This window comes from Coloeus monedula, assembly GCF_965178545.1.
Source record: "Coloeus monedula genome assembly, chromosome: 20".
NCBI classification, from domain to species: domain Eukaryota; kingdom Metazoa; phylum Chordata; class Aves; order Passeriformes; family Corvidae; genus Coloeus; species Coloeus monedula.
The window spans coordinates 10,567,711-10,589,437 of NC_138800.1; the positions used below are offsets into that span (position 1 = coordinate 10,567,711).

General features: G+C 41.9%; 1 protein-coding gene across 3 annotated transcripts in view; it reads left to right on the forward strand.

The window, feature by feature from the left end:
* NLK (nemo like kinase) overlaps window positions 1-21,727 on the forward strand; it is a 37,781-nt gene that overhangs the window by 2,696 nt on the left and 13,358 nt on the right. For all 3 annotated transcript variants that reach the window (XM_082294407.1, XM_082294408.1, XM_082294409.1), the window contains 2 exons: window positions 20,426-20,555; window positions 21,640-21,695. In XM_082294407.1, the coding sequence (XP_082150533.1) occupies window positions 20,426-20,555; window positions 21,640-21,695 (186 nt within the window). The remainder of the gene's footprint in view (window positions 1-20,425; window positions 20,556-21,639; window positions 21,696-21,727) is intronic.

A 21,727-nucleotide genomic window follows, 5' to 3' on the forward strand; every position in this document is an offset into this window, starting at 1 on the left:
AGTGGGTGTAAAAGAATGAAAAACTGACAAGGAATCTGCTGTAAAAAATTATCTAAAGGTATTTCCATCCGTTTGTATATTTTTTAAAGTATGGAGTTTTTATAACTTAATTTGTCACAGTCTTTGCTTAAATGTATGTTGTTATGTAAGATCAGCCCTTTTTACCGGTGTTTTGTTTGCCTGTGCGTTTCCCAGGTCTTTATTTTCCCAGTTTTATTCACCAAAAACAAGGTGCAAGAGAGATCTGCGTCCACAATATTCAGTAGAATGAAAGGTCAAGCTTGCATATTTAAATATAATATCATTAAGAGTGCTGAGGGGAAAAAGGAAGTGTAGAGGGAAGGGTCTGGCTGACAGCAGGTAGGAAAGAGTGCCAAAAGCATCCGCCCATCCCAAGCCCTCGGCCACGCACCTGCGGCCGCCCTGAAGGACCTGCCCCTGGGGGCCCATGCCTGCAGAGCTTCAACTACAGCTTTGCTTTGGGGTAACAACAGCTTGGGAAAGAGAAAACAACAAAGGGGGAGGGTGTTACCTAAAAGCAGAATCTGAGAGCTGGCATCCCTCCGGCAGAGCTGGGGCTGCACCGACTGAGGATGTCATTGGTGGGAGGGAGTTCCTCTTTGCTCACGTGTGTTTGAATTCAGTGGTCACTGCTCCTTGGCTTTTGGCATTTCAAAACAACTTCTGCTGGTGAGTGCAGGCTGGATTTAAGAGTCTGTAAGCAATAATTAAACTGAATTTTAGTTTCATTCAAAATGTGGAAGAATGCCCATGTAATTGAGTTTTAGCTACGTGCGATACATAAACACTGACTTGGGTTTTTATAGTTTGAGGTGACTTGGATGTGAGCAATGTACACTTGGGTCTAAGCGTGACACAGAATTCACAAAGCCTGAGCGACTTTGGAAGGAGGATTCTGTTGTTTCTCGGTATCTTGTCTGAGCGTTATTTGTGCTAATAGATAACTGAAAAGTTTCTATCACTGCTTCTGAGGGAAATGGATGTTATTGCATAGACAGCTGGAATATTTGCAGAAGTCTTTCATCTTCTACTCGGATGTGTCACTGCTTTGTTTGGAAGGTGCAGCTGACCTGCGGCTCAGTTCAGTGCGTCACACGAGCGATCAGTGTGTGGTCTTGCACTTCCCGTTACCTCACCGAGAGAGATTTTCTCTTGGCAGTTGAATTAGCATTTGTCATTAGTTCATTTGTCTGGTACTCGATGATGTTTCGGGGTAGCTAATGTGCTCCTGGAGTTTTTCACTCGTGAAGAGCCAAAGCCTTGTGCTTCAGCACTTTCATTTTTAACTCCTGCAGGTGGGTGCTGCTGCTACTGGTGTCTGTGCAGACAGGCTGTGTCCTCGCTCAGCTGGGCACCACTTCTGTGGAGATCAGCTGTCCCTGACACAGCATCTGCTCTGCCTGCTGAGCTGGGATGGGGAGTGTGTTACTGAAGCAGGGACAGGTGTGCAGGACCTTCCCACGTCCTGCAGGTTTGCTTCCCCACACTCTGGTTTGGTGAATTGCCACAAACCCGGTCACATTCCTCATTTGCCAAAACCAGAGCAATTTGCTCTTGGAGTGTTCCCTGCTTTCTTGTTCCTAAAGTGCTGAAAAAAAAATCCAGATTTTAGTGTCAGAGACAAGCTCTGTCTGTGCCCTGTGGTTCAGACTGAGTAGGGCTGAGTTTTGGAAGTCTTGTGTCTGTTCCGAGAATAAGGAGCTGTCCTTTGGAGAAGTGCTCCCAGTTTTGCTGGGGAGACATGCTGCTGCCATCTGGTGGGATTCCTAAAATAATAATAATGATAATAAAAAAATGTATCGACTGAACCTGCCAAGGCTGATAGGTTTGGAGTGAGGGGTGAAGCCTCTGTTCCTCTGCAAGAGATGCTTGTGCTGTTTCCGTGCAGGATTCCTGGATCAGTGAAGAGGCTCTGCAGCTGTGGGAGGGAGATAGGGAATAATGACTACTGTTGCTGGTTCAAGGTGGTAACACTGCTGCTGAAATGTTGTGGACATGTCCTGTTGGCCTGGAGGTGTCCACTCCAGTGGGATAGGAATGTAAGGTGTGGGGGAATTCTGTTTGTCTTACGTGTGTCTCTTAATTTTGAAAAGTTACTGTCGTTCATCAAAGGTTGTGGAACCAAGCAATCTGTCTTAATAATGTCAAATCCATGTTAAAAGGCATCTCTGTGGAAGAGCTGTTACAAGTGACAACAGAAAAAAGTATTTGAATTAATATTTTTTTAAAATTCCTGATTTACCCCATTTGAAATTGTGTGTGGGGGTTAATGTACTTGCTTCTAATCCTTTTTATTCAGGAGGTCACATGACAGTACAATGTACCAAACAGTTTGGCTGTTGGTGTTGTTGAACAGGACATCATGTTCAGGCTGCCATAACTTTAAGGGCAGAAATAATTTAGCCTAAATCTGCTGTTCATTCCTGGCCTGCAAAAGCCTGAAAACACCAAAGTCATTGCTCCATAAAACCCAAAAGAATATTGCATACAGTGGATTGTTGCCTGCACACTGCAACTATTTTAAGAGGGTTTTATCCCAGTACTGATACTAAGCACAGCAGCAGGAAAGACGTTTCCAGGATAAACCGATAATCTCCCATTCCTTTAAAGGAATGTGTCCTGCTGAGCAAGGATGCAATGGGGATAATGAGTTTGGGACAAAATTGCTAGGATGTATATTAAGAAGAAAAAGGTGTTATGGGTTCAGCAGAGTTTGGAAAGTGGCAGGAGAAGTTCTCCTTCTGCTGTCTGATACTGCTGAAAACCACAATGATATCTTGCATAGTTAATACTACTAATGATGCCTAGGCTGGTAAGCAGGAAAAGTTTAGGAAAAGTTGAACTCTGGACACTTCTTTTATGAAATCCATTAAGACTTTTGGTGGGAGAGGTTTTTTCTAAAGTTAAAGCTGTCTGTATCATCTTTTTCCAGTCCCTCAAACCTCTCCTGTTAGCAGAAGACAGTACTTGACCATCAGGAAATATTCCCTGTTAATTAACATTTAGGTTGACAATTGTTTGTTTCAAACTATTTAATGTGACATTTTGTGTTAGTCTAAAGTGACTTTTTTGTTATTGCTGAGCAGTGCTGACGCTGTTCTGCTCCTCACCCCACCCCACAGTGAGAGGGCTGGGGTGCACAAGGAGTGGAGACATGAGGAGCTCGATCCCTCAGGGCCAAGGGGTGTTCCAAACCCTGTGGCATCGTGCCCAGTGCCCAGAGCAGGGGGAAGAAGGAGAAGGGGTGTTGGGAGTAGGTGTATGTCTCCCCACGTTGCTGTGGTGCAGCTCTGTGGGGCTCAAACCACGATAGTTTTCTGCTCTTTGTGTTCTACTTCAGCGATTTTTGCAGTTGTCTCGGGTGCCTGATGCAGATAGACAATGATTTCATAAGAAAGAGGCCAAGTCATTTTTATCCAGTTATTGGAGGGAACCATGATGCCTAAGGCAAAGGAGGCAGCACTGGCGATGGGCACAGAGCAGAGTGGGATTGGCTTTCACATTCACCATCACAATGGAGGGAGCTGCAGGTGATCATCTTGGACTGCTATGTCAGTATTTTTTATAAGAGTGCTTTATCTAAATTGGATTCTGACCCTGTTTGTGAAGAAATGTAGTAAAACAATGACCTTGTTCAGGTTTTTCTATATGGGAAATTCTGCAAAGCTTTATGTGTTTGAGTGGTTGGGGTTTTTTTTCAGATTTCCCGAAAAGAAGAAATCTGTTAACGTTTAAATTACTGTTTCCCAAATGAAGTGAATTAAATGAAATGGATGTAATAACTCTTTGCATTGAAATTAGGCGTTGGGATTAGGTGAAATTCTATCCAAGTAATATACGAGATTGTTCATTTTTGTCTTGTAAGATGATGCAAGAAAGAAGGAATGTGAATAACATTTTTTTTCTTGAAGTTGGGGGAAGGACCGTTTGGGATAAATTAGTCCACTGTAAATTATGCCAAGGTCAGCCTTTCACAGGTCACTTGAAATGCAAGTGGCTTTGCCCCACCTGCAGACCTTGATGTTGTTTGTATTCACACAGGACTGGATGCTGATAATCCAGTTATATCCTGGTAGCATTCAGTAGTTTTTCTTTTTTCCTCTGAATTCTGCAAATGTTACAGCTTGTGACTGGATCTGCAGTCTCATATTGATTTTCCAGAGGACATATTTCAGATGTTCTTTTCCTCTCTTCCCCTCTTTCATGACTCTTTCATCTCTTTTAAGAGGGTCTTTAAGTTGTTGAATTCCCTAATCCAAACCAGACGCTATTGGTGTTTTGAGGGGTGAAGGTGTGTGGGATTCCCCAGAGCAGCAGATAAAGGCTGTGACGGGGTCTGGGGGGAGGCTGCTGGCTGTGCCTGGGTTGCTTCATTTCTCAGGGAACAATGGGATAGAAAGAATAGCTTTGGGCAGGTAAAGTAGAGGAAACCTTTGGGATATGTTTGAAGTGTTTTTTGATGACTTGTAATGGTTGTATCTGGGTCTCATGTATCTTTAATCCTCTGGAAAGTTCTGCCTTCTGGTCTGGGGTAGGTAATGTGCAGCTGTTCATATGAGAAAAGCTGGCTCAAAGGTGTGTAGAGTTTGCTTAAGTAGAATTGGCGTTCATTAATATAATTGGTGATGTTTTTTAAAAGGCATGTTAAAAATCCACAAAGAGCTTTAAGTGCTAGAAAATCTCATAGAAGATGCTGTAAGTTTTGCCTTACTGGTAGTCAGAGTAGCTACTGCACCCTGTTTTGTAAAAGACCCCTGAGTAAGGTAGGAGATGCTTAAATCAAAGTGGCAGATGGCAGGCAAGTACAAACATGTATGAAAATGATAGAGGCTTCTGGGGTTAATGCATTTATGTATTGATGATAGTATTTGTTCATAATCAGCAGTAACAGGGAAAAAGTGGATGGGATGGGCAGGGAATGGGTGGTAGCTACGGGTGGTACAAACCATAGCAATTACCTATCTCAGAAGGGTTATAAAAGCTAATGTTGTTGTAGCAGTAATTTTTTTTTTTTTTTAATAACATGGGTAATATATTTTCTTTACTTTTTATTTCCCCCACTGTGTTCTGACTGTCTTTTTCATCACTTCTGCCCGTTTTTCTTATTTTCTGCTACTGTCTGTGGTACTTGGTATGAAGTGTAGCTTATCAACAGCTTGCTTAAATGGGACAGTAGTGTTTGGAGACGAGGGGTAAATTGTAGAAAATAAATAACACTTCCCTGTGGAAATCACTGGGGCTCCATCCATAGTGCATTGTAGGAGGAACATGGGAAAGAGCAAAGTCATCATCTCTATAGAAACACATGGCCTTCTTGGTGTGTCCCGTGGGCACGTGGATGGGCTGCAGCCTCTGGGTGCAAAATGTGTGAATACTTGTGATTCCAGCATGTAGATCACAGAACTGAGTCTCGTCTGGGGAAATCCCCCGCTTGCCCGTGGTCACAAATGCCTTAAAATCGTTGAGGTGCTGGTACTTGTAAGGTTCAATTTTGCCTCGTGAGTCTGCTGAGACCCTCGATCAATGAAATTGTCAGCTCAGTTTTCTATGTTCACAGTTCCCTAATTTTGCTACAAATTGCCTGGGGGGGTTTCAGCAATTGTGGAAAAAATGCCAGTCATGTTCAGGTGAACTCAGGTGTGTGAAGTGAGTGCAGAGCACGTGGTGCAGTTCAGGCTGGTGTGTGCCAGCAGGTACAGCCCTGAGAGGGGGCAGGAGGGCAGAAAGCTGCAGGGGAGGAGGACAGCCAGGTACCAAAATGGTGCTCCAAACCCACCAGAACAATAAACCAAACCTACCAGAATAATCTGGGCTTCATTTCAGTATTTAAAGCTGCATCATCTTTTCTTATGCAATTGTGATGGATAAACGAAGGCAGACTTATACCAGCCTTGATATGAAACAACTTCCATGGCTACAGCTCTGGAACATGGCCATGTACAGTCTTTAAAAGTGCTTAGTAAGAATTTGAGCTTTAATCTTGAGGGCTGAGGCAGAATCAGTGTGTCCTGGTAGTATCATTCTTTAATTTCCTGATGTGGTGTTTTTCTATAAAGGCTTGGAAGCATTTATGTGTGAATGGAATTTTTATGCTCTCTATGCTGTTGGCTTTAACGCCAGAATTGTTATAGCAGAATCATTTTGAAGAATGGATATTCTCATATTTCTTTAATTTTCTTAGAACATGGTATGACGGTATTTATGTGGAATTCAAAAAAAGAAGAGGTTTTTCAGAGCATTCTGCTCAAGAACTCTTACAGGAAATTTTGTGGAAAAGTGAATATACTGGGAACTGTAGTAATCCTTGGAATCTAGAGGAGGATTTTCTTACCACTATTCTCTTTTACAGGAAAATACATTTTAATAGTTGCAAAAAAACCCAAAAAAACCAAAAAAACAACCCACCTGAGAAACTGGTGTTTCAGTTTCCTTGTCCTTTTGGAATGGTGCTGTTGCAAATTTTAATCCTCAGTCTGTTCCTGGTTCATGGCAGTTTGTCTCCATTATCCGGGTACCACCAGGCGGTGCTCTTAGGGTTTTCTTAATTTTGCAGCCTAAGTGGTGTCAGGGTAGAGCCTTTGCTTAATGGGACCAGTGAAGCTGGGAATGGTATTGAGCTGGTGGCCAAATAGTTATTCAGGCTTTGATCTATGTTATTGTGACTGTTTTCTGAAGTGTGACTGACTCTCCCTTCTCCCTTGGCAGTGTGTGTGGGGTTTGCTGTTGTAGGTAATGCATTTTACTGTTTTATCTAATATAAATTCGTGTAACTATTGAAGATTACTTGTCTGTGAATAGCAGAACTGACTCCATAAAGGCAATAGCAGCTTTCAGCAATGAGCAGTGTTCTTCCTGTGCACAGTTGCTGAGGTGTGTGCTGGCACTCGTGTGGGTCAGGGAGGGGAGCCTGGCACGTGCTCTGGGCCACGGGCCTTGGTTTCACTGAAAGCCATGCTATCCAGCCTTAGCTGTTTTGGTTCCTAATGGGTTAAGGTATACTACAGGAAATACGGAAAAAGTTCTCTCCCAGTCCATTTTGAACCGGTTGATTGATGTAGGGCGCTCCTGTCTGGAGTAGAGCTGCAGGTCACTGGCTTCTGAGCACAAGTGTGTCTCTGCCTTTTAACTGGGGACCTGTTTGGCTTCCTCCTGCCTTCGTTTTTAAAGGCCCTTGGCAGCCCGTGTGAGACTGTTTGAAAGGCCTCAATTAGAGCTGTTTCCCCCCAGAGATTGAATAGTGACAGGACAAAAGCATTGTTTAAAGGCTGTTCTCATCTTGCAGTATAACTTCTCTTTGGATGTTTCTGTAAGTTCTGCTTGGCTCGTTCAGAGCATGTATTTGGAAGGGGGATTTCTTTTTGGGACAAGGAAGAGAAGGCATTATTATTTCCGGGCTGCTTGCCATCCATCTTTCTTAATTTTATCAATTCCTAGGCTAGCGTTCTTGGTAAACTGAAGAAAAGAATTTCCTGAGTCTCTCAGTGCTTTCTGGCTGTCCTGTGTTCTTCCCCATGCGTTTGAAGTTCTCTAGACCAGACCTCCTTGATGTTGATTTGTAGCTCGTGGGATGATGAAGCAAAATAGCTCTTTTTGTTATTGTTCTGGCTGACGGAAGGGCTGTGGATCAGATAGGTCATGGGGAGCCGTGCTGTTCCTCACATGAACGTGCACAGGGCAGCCCTGCCCAAGGTCACAGGCGTGGGCTGTGTGCAGGGGGTCCCAGCACGAGAGGGGCAGCTCAAACCTGCTCTTGGCTCTGCGTGTACATTTGAAAAAAAAAGCAGGATAAGTACAGTCAAAACAATGCAAGAAGAATTGAGATACCATTTCTGTTTTTTAACAAAAGTGGGGAGTGTCCCTATCAATTCACGTTTTTCAGGTCACAGCTCCTATTTCCATTGCACGGATGTATCAGAACAGATAGGAATGGACCCAAAAATTAAGATCTGATTTTGTTTTGTCAAGGGCACATGTCTTCTAAGTCAGTGTTCTCAGAGCTACCGTTGTTAAGATAATGTACAGGTAAAGAACAGTGGGGTTTAGAGCTTTATATTTTCCTGTAGTTCAGCATATGGAAATGAAAAAACCCCAACTACCGAACACAGAACCAACCAAGGCTTGTATAAAAATAATGCCCAGCTTTTAAAGTGAAATAGCAGTGAGTAATGACTAGCATCTACTTTATTTTTATGTCTAAATTCAAGTTGTTGGGGGTAGAAGCTCCCATAAAATAATTGCTGTTAATTTAAAGGGACAGTGACCTGCATCACTAGTGCTCTGTAGTGCTGCTTCACCAGTGAATATTCACATCGTGAACTGGAAAGGATATAAAATTAGGACCTGCTAGAATCCTCTTCAAGTTTAAATCTAAGAGCCGTTAAAAGTTGCCATTTATGATTTGGCAGAGAAAGAATTTTATCTTCTCCTTGTGGATCCAGACTGTTTGTGGAGAGGGGAGTGTCTGTGTGTGCTGGGGAATCCTCCTGTGTCAGTGACTAAAGCAAGACCAGCCCAGATCCTGCGTTCTGGCAGTCTTTCTGCACCACTCTGCTAAAAGAGAATGTCCTACAGCTGCACTGAGAGGTGAAAATGTATTTTAAAAAATCTGTTACCATGGATCACTTGATTTAATTGAAGACAGTAAGAGTTCTACCTAAGAGCAAAAAGCAATTTTTAATTATAAAGTGGAAAGTGCCTTTTATTTGTTTTTTCAATTATTATAGATACCTCAAGGTATCAAAGTGCTTTTCTGAGCATATTTGCTCATTGATTGCACTTGAAAAGTCAGGATTAAGGACTTCCACCGTGCTTTTGCCGGCAGGGCATTCATTCACATCCTCACCCAAGCCCGTAAGCTGAGCTGCAGCTTCCCTTCTGCCCCTGATGAAGAAACAAAGCATTTATGTTCTTTAGATTTGGATTGCTTATTGTTTTCTGAAGCAATTGAGGAAAAGTAGGTGAATGTTGACAGAATCAGGACCAGCTTTGACCTACTTGTGGCTTTTTTTCTGATCTCTGTCTTGGGCATGTCACCGTACAATTTTTAAGCTACTGTTTACTCATCTGAAACCTCATCTAAAACCTTGAGAACTGACAGGTGTTTGGTAATTTGAATATTAAATGTATATATCATCACTCCCACAGTTGTTCCCAAGGAGATTTTGTCTCTTACCATATGACCCAGTAAAGGGAATTCTTCTGTAATAATTTTATTTCATCCTGAACTATTGTTTAAACTTTGGGTTTGAAGTATTTTAGAGTCATTAATTTCATTCCCCTGGAATTGCACCCATGGTAGTGATTCCATCTGTTATCACAAGGTTTTTGACAGATTCAGAATAGAGAAACATATATTAGGATTTTCATGTCAGTTCATGGAAGTCACTTGAAGCTAAATACAGCTGTGAAATTTGGAGGTCAGGAGGGAGTCCTGCAGGTCAGACCTCAGCATTTCTGTGGATGGAGTTATGAAACCAAACCAACTGCACTGTAGGATGTCAGTTAATTTGGTGTATAACAATTCAGGCTGGTTTTCTTCTGGTGGGAAGAGGGAGAGACACATTTTCCTTGAAGATCTTGTAATATTTTAAACAGTTCCTTATGATGACATTTTGTGGGTGAGCTTTAGAAATGGGAAAAGGTTGAGGATCACTGGAGCTGTGCTGCCTCTAGCACCTGGTACAGGTCACCTGGCCCCGGCACCAAGACATGAACAGGGTTGGCTGGCTTACCTGAAAATTTAGATTTTGCAAATTTTACAGTATTTCGGACATTTGAGTAGTAACCAAATGACATCTCATAGAAATTCATTGGTTACATGTTCTGCTGTTGCAGACACGAAAGAATTTTAAGCAGTCTTGTGCCACTCTCAGCAGGCTGTTCACTCAAAGGTGCTGTTCACCTCTCCACTTTAGTGTGTCGCTCTAATGTCCCCGGATTTCTGAAATTGCCTTTTGAATCTATTGAAAAGGAGTGGTTATGGCTCCAGTGTAATTGAGACTGTCAAGGAAATAGGTGGAATTTTTACAGCACCGTGAGACTTGATGGTATGTGACAGAGGATCATTCACTTCACTGGTCCATGGTAATGGGAGACTGATGTGTCTTTAAACGCCCTGGTAATAAACAGAAGACTGATTTTTACTTTTTTTCCCCTTCTTTTTTGCAAGGCTGTGGGTCTTTCTTAAATCTCCATTAACATGTACTAAAATGTAAAGCACTTCTTTCATGTTCCAAAAATAGACCATCTGAGACATCTTCTAGACTTTTGGACTGTAGAGGTTATAAATTTATTTATTTCACACTTGTGTTTTGACGTGTCACTTCTGTTCCTACAGTAATTCAGAGAAGGAATGACTGGGCAGGGTTGAGCACATAGCAATCTTTACATAGAAAAAAATTGCAGCAGTTTGCAATAATTTACATGAGTAAAGTGTGCAGTGGAAGCCTTAGAAAAGCTGATGTGAAATGCCTTGTGTATAGCTACAAGGACACAGCTGTTAATGTGGTTGGGCCTTTTACCACCATTGTCAACCAGCCTCAAGGATGATCCTGAGTTGCTGTTCTGGGAAGAGCTGCGTTGCCTGGGAAGGAGGCGGCGCTGAAAGAACTTGTGTCAGATGTGCTGCTCCTTTGGCTCTCAGCTTTTGCTTTGGTTTGTTCAGTAGCAGAGCAATTGAGACGTCTTTGCTTAGTGTTTACTTTGGCTGTTGTGAAGTGTTGGGGTTGGGAATTACAGCATCTTACAGGCTTAGTGTGTAATTTAAGTAATACTTTAGAATTCAGTGATTCTAATATCCATGCCTGTGCAAGACAAGTAAAATACTGTTATCTAAAGTAATTTCTGGTAAAGGGAATGGAAGAGAAAGTGTCAGCTATGGAGCATTCTTAGTTTCAATTCTGTGTTCTGTATTACTGTAGAATACAGAATTCCTTAGAATAAGGAACAGGCAGAGTAAGTTGAAACTTGAGAGGTCAGTAAATAAGATTTGTCTCTTCCAGCTAAAAGTCTTGATGATTGTTCATGGCTTTATCATCACTACAGAATTTGGGGAGATGAATATAAATAGCAGTAATTCATAAAATTAAAAGGTACCCTCAGCCTCGTACATAGATACATATTTATTTGTGTATATGTATACAAATACATCAAAGTCCTGAGGCTTCATCCTTAACCAACAGATACAAATATCTCCCTTGGTGGAAGCAGGGAACACTGGAGTATAATTACTTTGAAGTACTCAGTTTCAAATATTTATTGTAGACTTTGGTTTGAATACTCTTCTGATTTTCTCCTATGTCAGGAAACAGCCAGACATGATGGTGGTGAAAAAAGGAATGGCTGAAATAGGGCAGATGTCCCCTGGAAGGGGAAGTGTCGAGGCACTGATTGGGATGAGGTGCTGAGCTGCTTCACAGGGATTACTGTGTGACTGCACCCGAGTGATGAGGCAGAAAGCAGTTCAGTCACCATTTTCTGTTGTTTTGTTCTGTCCTTGTCCTGGGGAGATTGTGGTGGGAGGATGGGAGGTGCAAGGGAAAGCTGCTGGTGAAACAGAGGTGCCGAGATGGTTATTGCAGGAAACGAGGTATCAGTCGGGGATATGACCAGAGACCTTATTAACCTACTTTGCTCTGGAGGTGCAGAAATACTCCAGGAACTGTGCCAAGGCCTGGAGGCTTGTTGGACGTGGAGAAGAAGGTTTCTCATCTGGGTTTTTCTTGGTTGGCTGGTGGGAATGGGAATAGAGGTCAGTGAATTGGGGCAGGAATGTGCATGTAATAGTGGTATATGCTTTAAAAATAAAGAAGAAAGAACTGCAAAAATACCTAGAGCTTTATGTGTTTATCTGGCATGTTATTAATTTATTTATGAACATCACAGACCTTACTGAGCTATGCCATTGGCTGAAAAATAAAAGAATTAAAAATGGAATTAAAAATGTATCAGAATAAATGTCGTGTAGTGTAATAACTAACTGTAGCTGTGGTTCATATAGGCAGTTGAGAAATGAATAAAAAGGTCTCAAGCATAGTCAGAAAATTCTGTGTAAATGGGGAAATACGATTTGGAAAGCAGTTTCAATTTTAAGCTTCCATGAAGGAAGACAAATTAAACATTTTTAAAGATATTAACCATAACAGTATCCCTTTAATTTTCACTCCTTTCTTTTAAGTAAGATACTCTGAATCACTTTTTGTTCAAGGAGACAGATTTCTTGCAGTAATCAGTTTTGCTTTTAGCTCTGATTTGTAAAGAATAAGTGATAATGGCACACATGCTGGAGGGTGTGATTAGAACCAACGTTAAAAGGCTTTTTTAGGACATCGATGGTTGGAAAAGGAGCTCTGGAGAGGTCTGCATTTAGCAGGAGGGAGTGAAGCACACCTTTGAAGTCGCTTAACCCTTTCCCATAAAATACATGTTAGTGGAAGTTAAATCTGGATGTTTTCTTCAGGCTCATGTGAAAGTTCTATATGAAATCTGTTAGCTTGCATTCAGTCAGTTCTTTCCCTGAACCGATCCTGTCCCACTAAAAAGACCAGCTCTCGAGGATACGTGTTAGAAATACTTGGCAATTTGGAGTAACTTACAGGGTTTTTGAAGTGCCTTTGGGTATTTTTTGATTACTTTACAGTATTCCATGGAGTATGTTGAGAAAACCTAATGAAATGCTGAGAATGCACATTGGTAGTAAGTTAATTAAATTGTCTTTTTGTGTAATCTTCTTAAGTAACTTATTTTCTGTTCAGTGCCTTTCCAACACACACAAACTGTTGTTCACATGCAGATTCCTGCATGCAAAACCTACTTTACTTGCCTAAATATTAAGAAAATATTTAGCAGGTGGAGTATATTTTTTTATAGGTCCCAGGTGTCTAAAAGTGCAAGAAGTTTTTGCTTTTGTCTGTGAACACCTTCACCCAAGTTCTATCAATCCATATCAGCCTGCCCATGTCTTCTTGTCAGGTGATCAGTTGTGTGAGTGAGCACTCAAACTCCTGCAGCAGATCCCCAAGGATGGGTGGAACAGGGAACTGTCTGACTTGGCTTCTGTGCCTCAAAGTTAAATCCAAGTGAAATCAAAGTTAAATCCAAGTGAAATCAAAGTTTTGCTCAGTAGTATCTCCTTAGCTATCTTTTTTCCGTTTGCTTTCATATCATATCTCTCAAAATAAAGATTTTTTTTTTACCCACTGTTAATATTTCATTTTAGGATCTTTGAAGTATTGCCAGCTGGAGGCTGCTACAGAGCAATAGTGACCTGAAAATCATTAACAGCACCTCCAGTGCTTAAATAGCTCGAAAAATAACAGCTGTTCTTTTTGATAATGTCTTTTAACAATGAAACCTTATTTTTCCATGCTTGTGTGCTAAAAATTCTGCTGTCGCTAACAACTCTGCCTCAGTATTTCAAATTCTTCTGTGATGCAGCTACTGGGGCTTTTTGTAGGCAATGATTTACTGCAGGTTTTGGAATTTTTTTTAAGTCCCCAAACTGCTGGTGTGAATGGGTGGCCACACGTGTCAGCGTTTGTGTCTCTTGGGCCCTGATGAATTCCGTGGGGTGAGCAGGTATTTAACGTAGCTCACAGGTAAGATAACAAGAAATGGTGTGATTTATCTCTGAGCTGGTGGGTGGGTGCAGGATCCTCCTCTGGTCAGTGCCCTTCCTCACTCCCTGGGGAGTCATCCTGGGATTCCGGGTGCTTCCCTGACTTCTGCTTCTCTTTCAGACCCCGTGGTGCTGTGACTGTCAGGTCTCCTGACCTGCAGTTTTATTCCTCCTTAGTGGGGACAGGCCTTGTGCTGTAAGTTTAGAGCAGCCTTCCAGAGAGCTCTGGTCATTGCAGTAAAGTGAAGAGGACTGAGCACTGCTCTGCTGTAATATTTTCCTCCTTTTCCTAATGAATCTGTGGGTGGCTTTTCCTTTAAAAATTATAGCTGAAATGACTATGAATATCTCCTTTAAACGAGATTGTATCAGCTTTTGCATCTCTCAGACGATGTGTGTACAGCCAGAGGATAAAACCCATTATAACACCACGCTAATTGCTTGAGTGTGTGCGCTAAAACTCTCTTGTTGTGAGAAGTCCAACCAAAACAAAACCTGTCTCCTGATGATCCTGCTCCCATGCTGCTGGAGAGGAGCCCAGGTCACCCTGCTGGCAGGACAGGGTGCAGTGTGGTCTGTGACACACAGCGTGGCCCCTGGCTGCACACACAGGGAGAAGACTCACATGAAATTAAAAAATTGGGGTCCTCAGTCAGGAATCTGGTTATCTACGAAGAGGCTCTGCTGGTTCTCTGCATTCACTGCTGGGGTGAGGCATCTCTAGAGAAACAGTTCATGTGTTACCCGAGAGCCCTCAAAAAGAGATTAATCCCACCTCTGCCTCTCCTTATTCACTTGGCAGAGCCAATGTGACTGACTGAGATCCTCTCTGACATATGCTTAGGCTGCCATTGTTCCTGAACAAGCGTCTGTCTGTCCTGCCTTTGTCTCGGGGCTGTTCCTGCTCGCTGTGTCACGGTGCCAGCACAGCTGTTCGGGGCCAGCCCGAGCTGCAGCAGCCGCTGCCCGGGTCAGGAGCGCCACACTTGCAGCTTTGGGCTGAAAAACTGACTTTCAGGCTACTAAAGTTAGACAAAACCATTTGGTACTTGAATAATTTAACTTCCATTAGGAGTTGTCACAGAGCTTTAAAACGCGTTTTATGTGCGTTGGTGAACACCGGCGGGTCAGGACAGTGTGCGACATGGACTGCCAGTCTGTGATGGGAGAAAATACTGCTGTCAGTAGGCAAGGTCACTGGAGAGCCTGGAGCATCACCTTTGTCCTGTCTCCCTGGTGTTTGAATCTTTGTAACGGTAAATTGCTAAAGCAGCTGCTTTACTTTGCTTAAAAACTCAGCCTGTGTGGATGCATTTCCTTTTTTTTTTCCTTCAATAAGAAATCCGTTGCTAAATCCACATATACATATATTATTTTATTTTATCAAGGATGTCACACTTACATGCTTTCTTTCCTCATCTCTCCTGCTACCCAACAGTCCACTAAATGTTGTAGATCAGTTTTTGTCATATTTTGGTAGGGCTCAGTGCCTGGCAGTGACTCTACAGAGAACAGAGAGACTGGTCTCAGGGCCTGTGCCTGTGTGCAAATGTTATGTACCCAATCAAGCATTTCCCAGATAAGAGATTTGATAAGTGCACAGCCTTTCCCTGCCTTTCCACTTCAGTCTTGGGAATCTCCTGGGTTTGTGAACTCTTCTAAGGGATTTTTAATATCATCCCATGCTCAAATATATTTTGAGATATGCCAAGATGTGATTGATTGCGATATCATGTACTGAAAAAGTGGCATATTGGTATCACATGCCCTTGAGTATGGCTGTGCTGTTTGTTTTAAAGTGGTATATCAAACATGCCTGGGTGAGCAGCTGAAATGCTTGTGGGACCAGGTCACTTACATTTCTCAGAGGAAGGCTTGCTGGAAAAGCCTGTGTAATTAAGAGTCAAGCAACTGAGGAAAAAAGTTCACTGACTAATAAGAAAAACTTGCAGAGTAACCCTATTAAATTCCCCTCCTTCTGGTAACTCCTGATGTAAATTTATAGATACTCTCTATAAATGTGAAGGAAGGTTTGTTTCTTGATAGAACAAACTCCACCAGCAGTTTCCCACACCACCTCAAAAACATTCTTTCATTATCTTGCTCCAGCATAATAATTGCACGGAGCAGTCACAAACTTGTTTTTCTACCAGTTGAAACTACAGAACAATGTGTATGCCTTGACCTGGATTCAGGGAGAGAAAAAGTCACTGTTGGCATAGACTCCACCTTGAAAATTTGCCATCAACATGGCAGAGAGTTGCTAAAGGCTTATAATGCGTAATTGAAACGGCTGAATGCATGCGAGGATTCTTTGAGATAAGGATTGTCTTTGAAAACATTTTAACTAGAGGTCTGGATTGAGTCATTAATCTCTTCTGTAGTCCTATTACTTTTTAAAATTGTATTATTTCTGGCGTGATTAGCCTGCAATGTAAATACAAGGTGCAGGTTTTGTAAATTATCTTTTTTCTTGATATGTTTTATGTCAGACTGTTTTAAAAGCTTTTTATGTAGTTCTTATATATAGCAAGGTATACATACATTATGTATCATCAGCAAAACAAAAAGGTTTTTGATGGCAGGAGAGTGGCCCTGCTGCACAGGGCACCCACTGCAGTTCAGGGGATGCAGTCCTATTCCCATGCTGGCCCTAGGGCTGGTCTCGTGCTGTCCCTCACCTGCTGTGATTGTGATCTGCTCCCCAAAACGTCCTTGCCCTTTGCCCCAGCTGTGTGCTGGCCCAGCTCCCCCTCTGTCACTCGAGGGATGGGGGATTGGGATGACTCCACTCAGAGTGAGTGTTCATTGCAGGATCTGCCGGCTCAGGGTCGCTGTTCCAGTGTCATTCCTAAAGGCATGGTTAGAGCTGAACTATCTGCCTTGATACAAGATTTATTAACTTATTTTTTGCCCCATACCTATATATAAATTTTTGCTACGTTATTTTTGGCTCGAATCTTGGTCTCTGATCTCTTTATCCCCAGCTACAGTTGGTGCTTAATAAGTGGACCCTTTGAGGCTTCAGTAGTGCGTTGAAAGCGCAGCGCGGTGCCTGTGCTGAGTGATGGATGGCTCCTGCCTGCTGGGCCCTTTGCTGCGGGATTCACCCCGCTCTGGAATGTCCTCACAAAGCAGGGCAGGGAATTGAAATGTGTTCTTCTGAGAGCAGCAGTAAGTAAAGCTGCCTTTCTAGCTGTTCCCTCAATTAGCTCCTAGGAGATTTTCCTGCTTGTCTAGTTTCTCCTGGGGATATGTGACCTGATAGCATATTGCTATAAATAATTATTTTACTAGTGTCAAAGTAGGTACTGTACACAAACACAAAGCAACATTTTCAGCATCTTTTTTTGGATGCTGTAAATACCAGGTTTTCAGACAGGCTGTTTCCTTTCTTCCTTTCTTGTTTCTGTTCTTTGGAACGCAGGCCTGACAGTTCTGATCTTCAGAACTTGGATTGTTAGTTTTGTGCTGCCCCTTGAAGTGAAATTGCTGGTGAGTGGTACAGAGCTCCCAACCCAAGGCAGGGAGGTGAGGGGCAGGCTGGCATTGCTGCTGCTCTGGGGGAAAGAGCAGAGGAATTGCTTTCCAGATGGATACTGTAGGGGATCATCACTTGTTTGTAAAAGTGGGTTATTTGAAAGAAACTGGCCTTAAATGCAAATGCCACAGCAACCCCATTGAACTCCTTCCTCTATGAGAGACTAGGAAAAGACCCAAACCAATTGTTACTGTATGGAAACATTTGGAAGAGCAGAGCAGCCACGCCAGGCCTGGCATAGCAGAGGCGAACTCCAGCCGCTCTGCACGTGTTGTGCTCTTTTTGGTTTTTAAAAGGGTCCCACGACTTGTAAAAATCAGCATCAGTAAATCTGTGATAGCTATCAACATAGACCAGAGTTCTGTGTTATTTAATTAAAGACAGTAGTTTATCAAACCTTTCCCTCTCCTCAGCGAGGCTGCACAACAGCTCTGTCCATGGGAGGAGGGTGAGAATGCACAGGACGCTGGTGGTACTTGGAGGTACAAAGTGCCAGCAGTTTCCTCAAGTGAGGCTCAGCAGCAGGAGAGTCTTGGAAATCAGGGAATCTGGGCTCAAATTTTTTGACTCTGCCTTCAGTCAGCAAGACAAAGATGGGCGTCCGTTCGTGTTCAGCAACTGCTTTCCTATGCATATAATCTCTTCTAAGATGTTTATTGTAAAATGTTTTCCTTTTTAAAATTTTAATAAATGAATTAGGAAGGGGGTTAGACAAAGTTCAGGCTTAATACCAATAGGAAAAAAAAGTTATGCAGATTGTATTACTGTTCATGTGTAATTAACATTGATATGAGAACCTTAATTAAGGCAACTGGAAACTGTCTCATGGCTCTCTGCAGAGCAGGTATGAACTTACTCAACTGTAGATGGTCAACATCCATGTCCCAAAATTCCAATCTGAACTGGTTTTGGTGAAAGCTGAATGTTAATTTCTGTGTCTTATGCAGCCACCATTTTGTAGAAGAACAGCTCCAGAGAATGAGTCTTCCAAAGCCATCAAAAATCTGATTTTGGTACCTTTTTGCAGTGACCTCCACTTCAAACTTTCTGGTTCTGTATTTTAGCATTTCCCTCAGTTTGGGCAGTAGAAGAGGAGTACTTCTGGTCTTGTAAAATAATTTATCAAGTTTCAGACTTCGCCTAGAAATGTTTTGGGTTACTATTCTAAAACTGAATTCTCTTATTCTAGTTTAATATTTTATTAGAAATTGGGAATGACCATTTTAATCTAGAATTCAATTAAAAGGACACCTTTTGAGGTCATCTGGTAGTTCTGTGTGGAGGTATGGCACTATCTGAGGAGTATAAGTGAGTGTAGGTTATAGTTCTATTAGCTTGATGTTTAGAGTAATAAAATGAAAATGTTAGCAGTTTTTACATTTCATTTTCTTAGATAGGAACTATGTAAGTAGATGTTTTACAGTAAAAATCAGATGTTTGTTTAAAATATACATTCAAAGCACCCTGTATGGAACATTTAAATAATTTCTGTGGAGTTTGCTTTGACAAGGAGCTGGACACTGAGCAGGGACATCCCCACTGGGGATGATGGGAGCTGCTTTGGGGGACTTCATTATCCTGCTTCATCAGCTCCTGGGCATGGATGACCCTATGCTGGGCAGTTTATGAAATTGTAATATATCAAAACCACCTAAAATTTCAAAGCTGATTCTGATATCCTGAGGAATTGCTTGTTACTGTGCACAAGATGGGTTATTCCTCTGTGACTAACCAGAACGGTGGTTTCTGGTGTGGTAGGACTCTGATTTGGAAGCTGATTGCTATAGATACAGCCTAAATTTACAAGCAGAGATGAGAAAGCTGCACAGGCCCCGCTGTGTGTCTGTGGTGTTCAGACTCTGCCTCTGCTGGGTCCTACAGCCACGGGCCAGCCCCAAATGTGCCAAATGGTGATGAATAGCACCTTGCTTTGCAGGTGTCCCCGAGGTCCCCCATGCCATGTGTGGAGCTGTGTGAGCAGAGCATCTGCTGGAGCTCTGCAGTTCTCCTGCCCTTTCTTGCCTCTTTAGGCAAGAGGAAAAAGTCCTGGAGAACATAGGAAATACATCATGGATTAGAAGACCTTCTCAGATTCTTTACAGCCGTTTTTCTCACCACAGAAAGAGTGTGATACCACCGTTCCCAAGTTCCCCCTTGCCCCTTGTTTAAAATACAAATGTGCAGGGCTGTTAACAGGTGTCTGGCCGAGGTGTTGGGACTGACTTTGGATTGGTTGAACTGGTTTGTATTTTGAAATCAGATGTGGTACTTGGGAGTGAGGTAGATATCTGAACACTCCAGTCTGATTTTTTATTTAGATATTTAAAACATGGACCTGAGACAGAAGAAGCTGCCTTGCATGTCTGCTGTAGTCACGTGAGAGAGAAGAGCCAGCAATTTTTTAAGGACAAATGTAGTTATCAGGGTGCATGGCTGGATGCAGATTCTTATGTGGGTTTGACACTGCACTGAGATTGAAGTTATTTTGGTCATCCCAGTAAAAATATGCATAAACTCTGTTCTGTAGTGAGGTTTGAGAAACTCACCTTAAAAACTGGGATTGGGAATTGAGGCACCATAATCTCCGTGCTCTAGTTTTATGGTTCTCATTATAAAATTCTATTTTCAGAATCCAATTATTTTAAATTAAAATACTCGCCATGTGCAAAGCACCTTATAATTCCTGAGCTACTATACTTGCATTCTGTAAGCTATGTGGGAGAAAAGCCAGTATGACGCCCATTTTACATTTGTGGACACTTAGATACCATGTGCTGTTGCATCTCCAGATGTGAAGTGATTTGGGGGTAGACCAATAAATAGTCTTACACTTGCCAGTGTTCTGTCAGAACGGGATTATTAAATCTTTTGCCCTCTTAGGAGAGGAAGAAGTGAGCAATAGACCTGATAAAATCCGGGTAACTGAGAAAGTGTTTTAATGAGATATTTTTGGGAGGTGAAGGAGATGTTTATCCTGACATCCACTCCAGGTGTTGATGTCAGGATGAGCTCAGTGTGTGGCACTGCTGCGCCTGGGGCGTGTGCTCCATCCAAGGAATGTCACATTCGTGTGACACAGGCTCTGCAGGACAGTGCTCAATGCCCTCACATTAATGCTTTTTTCCCTAGAAATGTCTTCACCTTGTTTTGAGTCACTGAGTTGAGAATGATAAACTTTGAAATTCTTTTCTTCTTTACAAAAACTGTCTAACAGGAGTATGTGATGTTCTCAATCTTTTGTTCTGTAGGTCAGTAACAGATCCACGAGATGGAAAGAGAGTTGCACTCAAAAAGATGCCCAACGTCTTCCAAAATTTGGTCTCTTGTAAAAGGGTCTTCCGGGAGTTGAAGATGTTGTGTTTTTTTAAGCATGACAATGTAAGTAAATTCAAAGTAATTTTGAAATCTTTGGGAAAACCTAAATGTAAAATGGAGCTCTCTGTAACAGAACTGTGTTTTCTTTTAAGCTACAGAATATCTAAAATGCTTTAAGAGCTCTCTAATTTTACAGTGATCAGATTTTCTGGAAACTCAGATATTACTGTTACAAACACTATAAAAATGAAACTGTCAAGAATCTAAGGATATTCATAATTTCCCTTCCAAAGTGTTTGCAAACAGACAATCAGTACACGTCTGCCCAGTCTTATTTCAGGCTTTAGATAAATGTCAGGCTGCACAGAGCTGTGTCAGCTGGACACTGTTCCTTCTGAGCTGTTCTGTACTCCATGGTCCTGTCCCCTTTGTTGGTCCTCTCCCAAACCTGCTTTAGGTAAAATCAGTCAGCTTAAGTTAAAACATTTAAATGCTATTTGGGTTGACCCATGAAGTCTGAATTGCATCTGAAGTTTGGGTGCTTCACCCAAATGTTGTGAACATTCCTAGGATAGGATCCAAATGACTACACCAAGAAGTATCTTTTTCTGTGAGAGGATGTGAATTCTCTGCTGCTGCTTTTCTACATTTTGGCTTTTTTTACCTTTTCTACCTTTTGCTTTTTCTACCCCTGAGCTGCTTATTCAGAATGGGAACAACTTTGGGGTATGCAATTCTCATGTGGAAGCAGTGAATCACAAAACTCTGAAAGACTAAAGGCAGAACAAAGTGTAGTATCTTCTGCTTTTATATTTCTTTGCTGGAAGTACTTCTTTCAAAGATTTTATGATTATATATATTGTAAAGAAACCACTTTTTATTGGATAGATAAATTTGTGCTTTCAAACTAGTACTCAAACAGCTGGAAAAAATTTCTTGAGTTAGAAAAGAGAGAGACACTGAATGTACAGAATACCTGACATGGTGGGTTATTAAATTTACATACCTAGTGAGACAGAACATTGATCTGTCTGTGGGGTAGAATAAAATGAAGCCATGTAAGAAATGTGCAGTCTGACTGTCTTTTTGAAAGGGATTTGTTTTTGTTTGACTGGATTAGGCCTTGACCTTGTGTGGTGTTTCCTAGGTACTCTCTGCCCTCGACATCCTCCAGCCTCCACACATTGACTATTTTGAAGAAATGTATCCTAAATATAAAAATAGAACATCTTAAT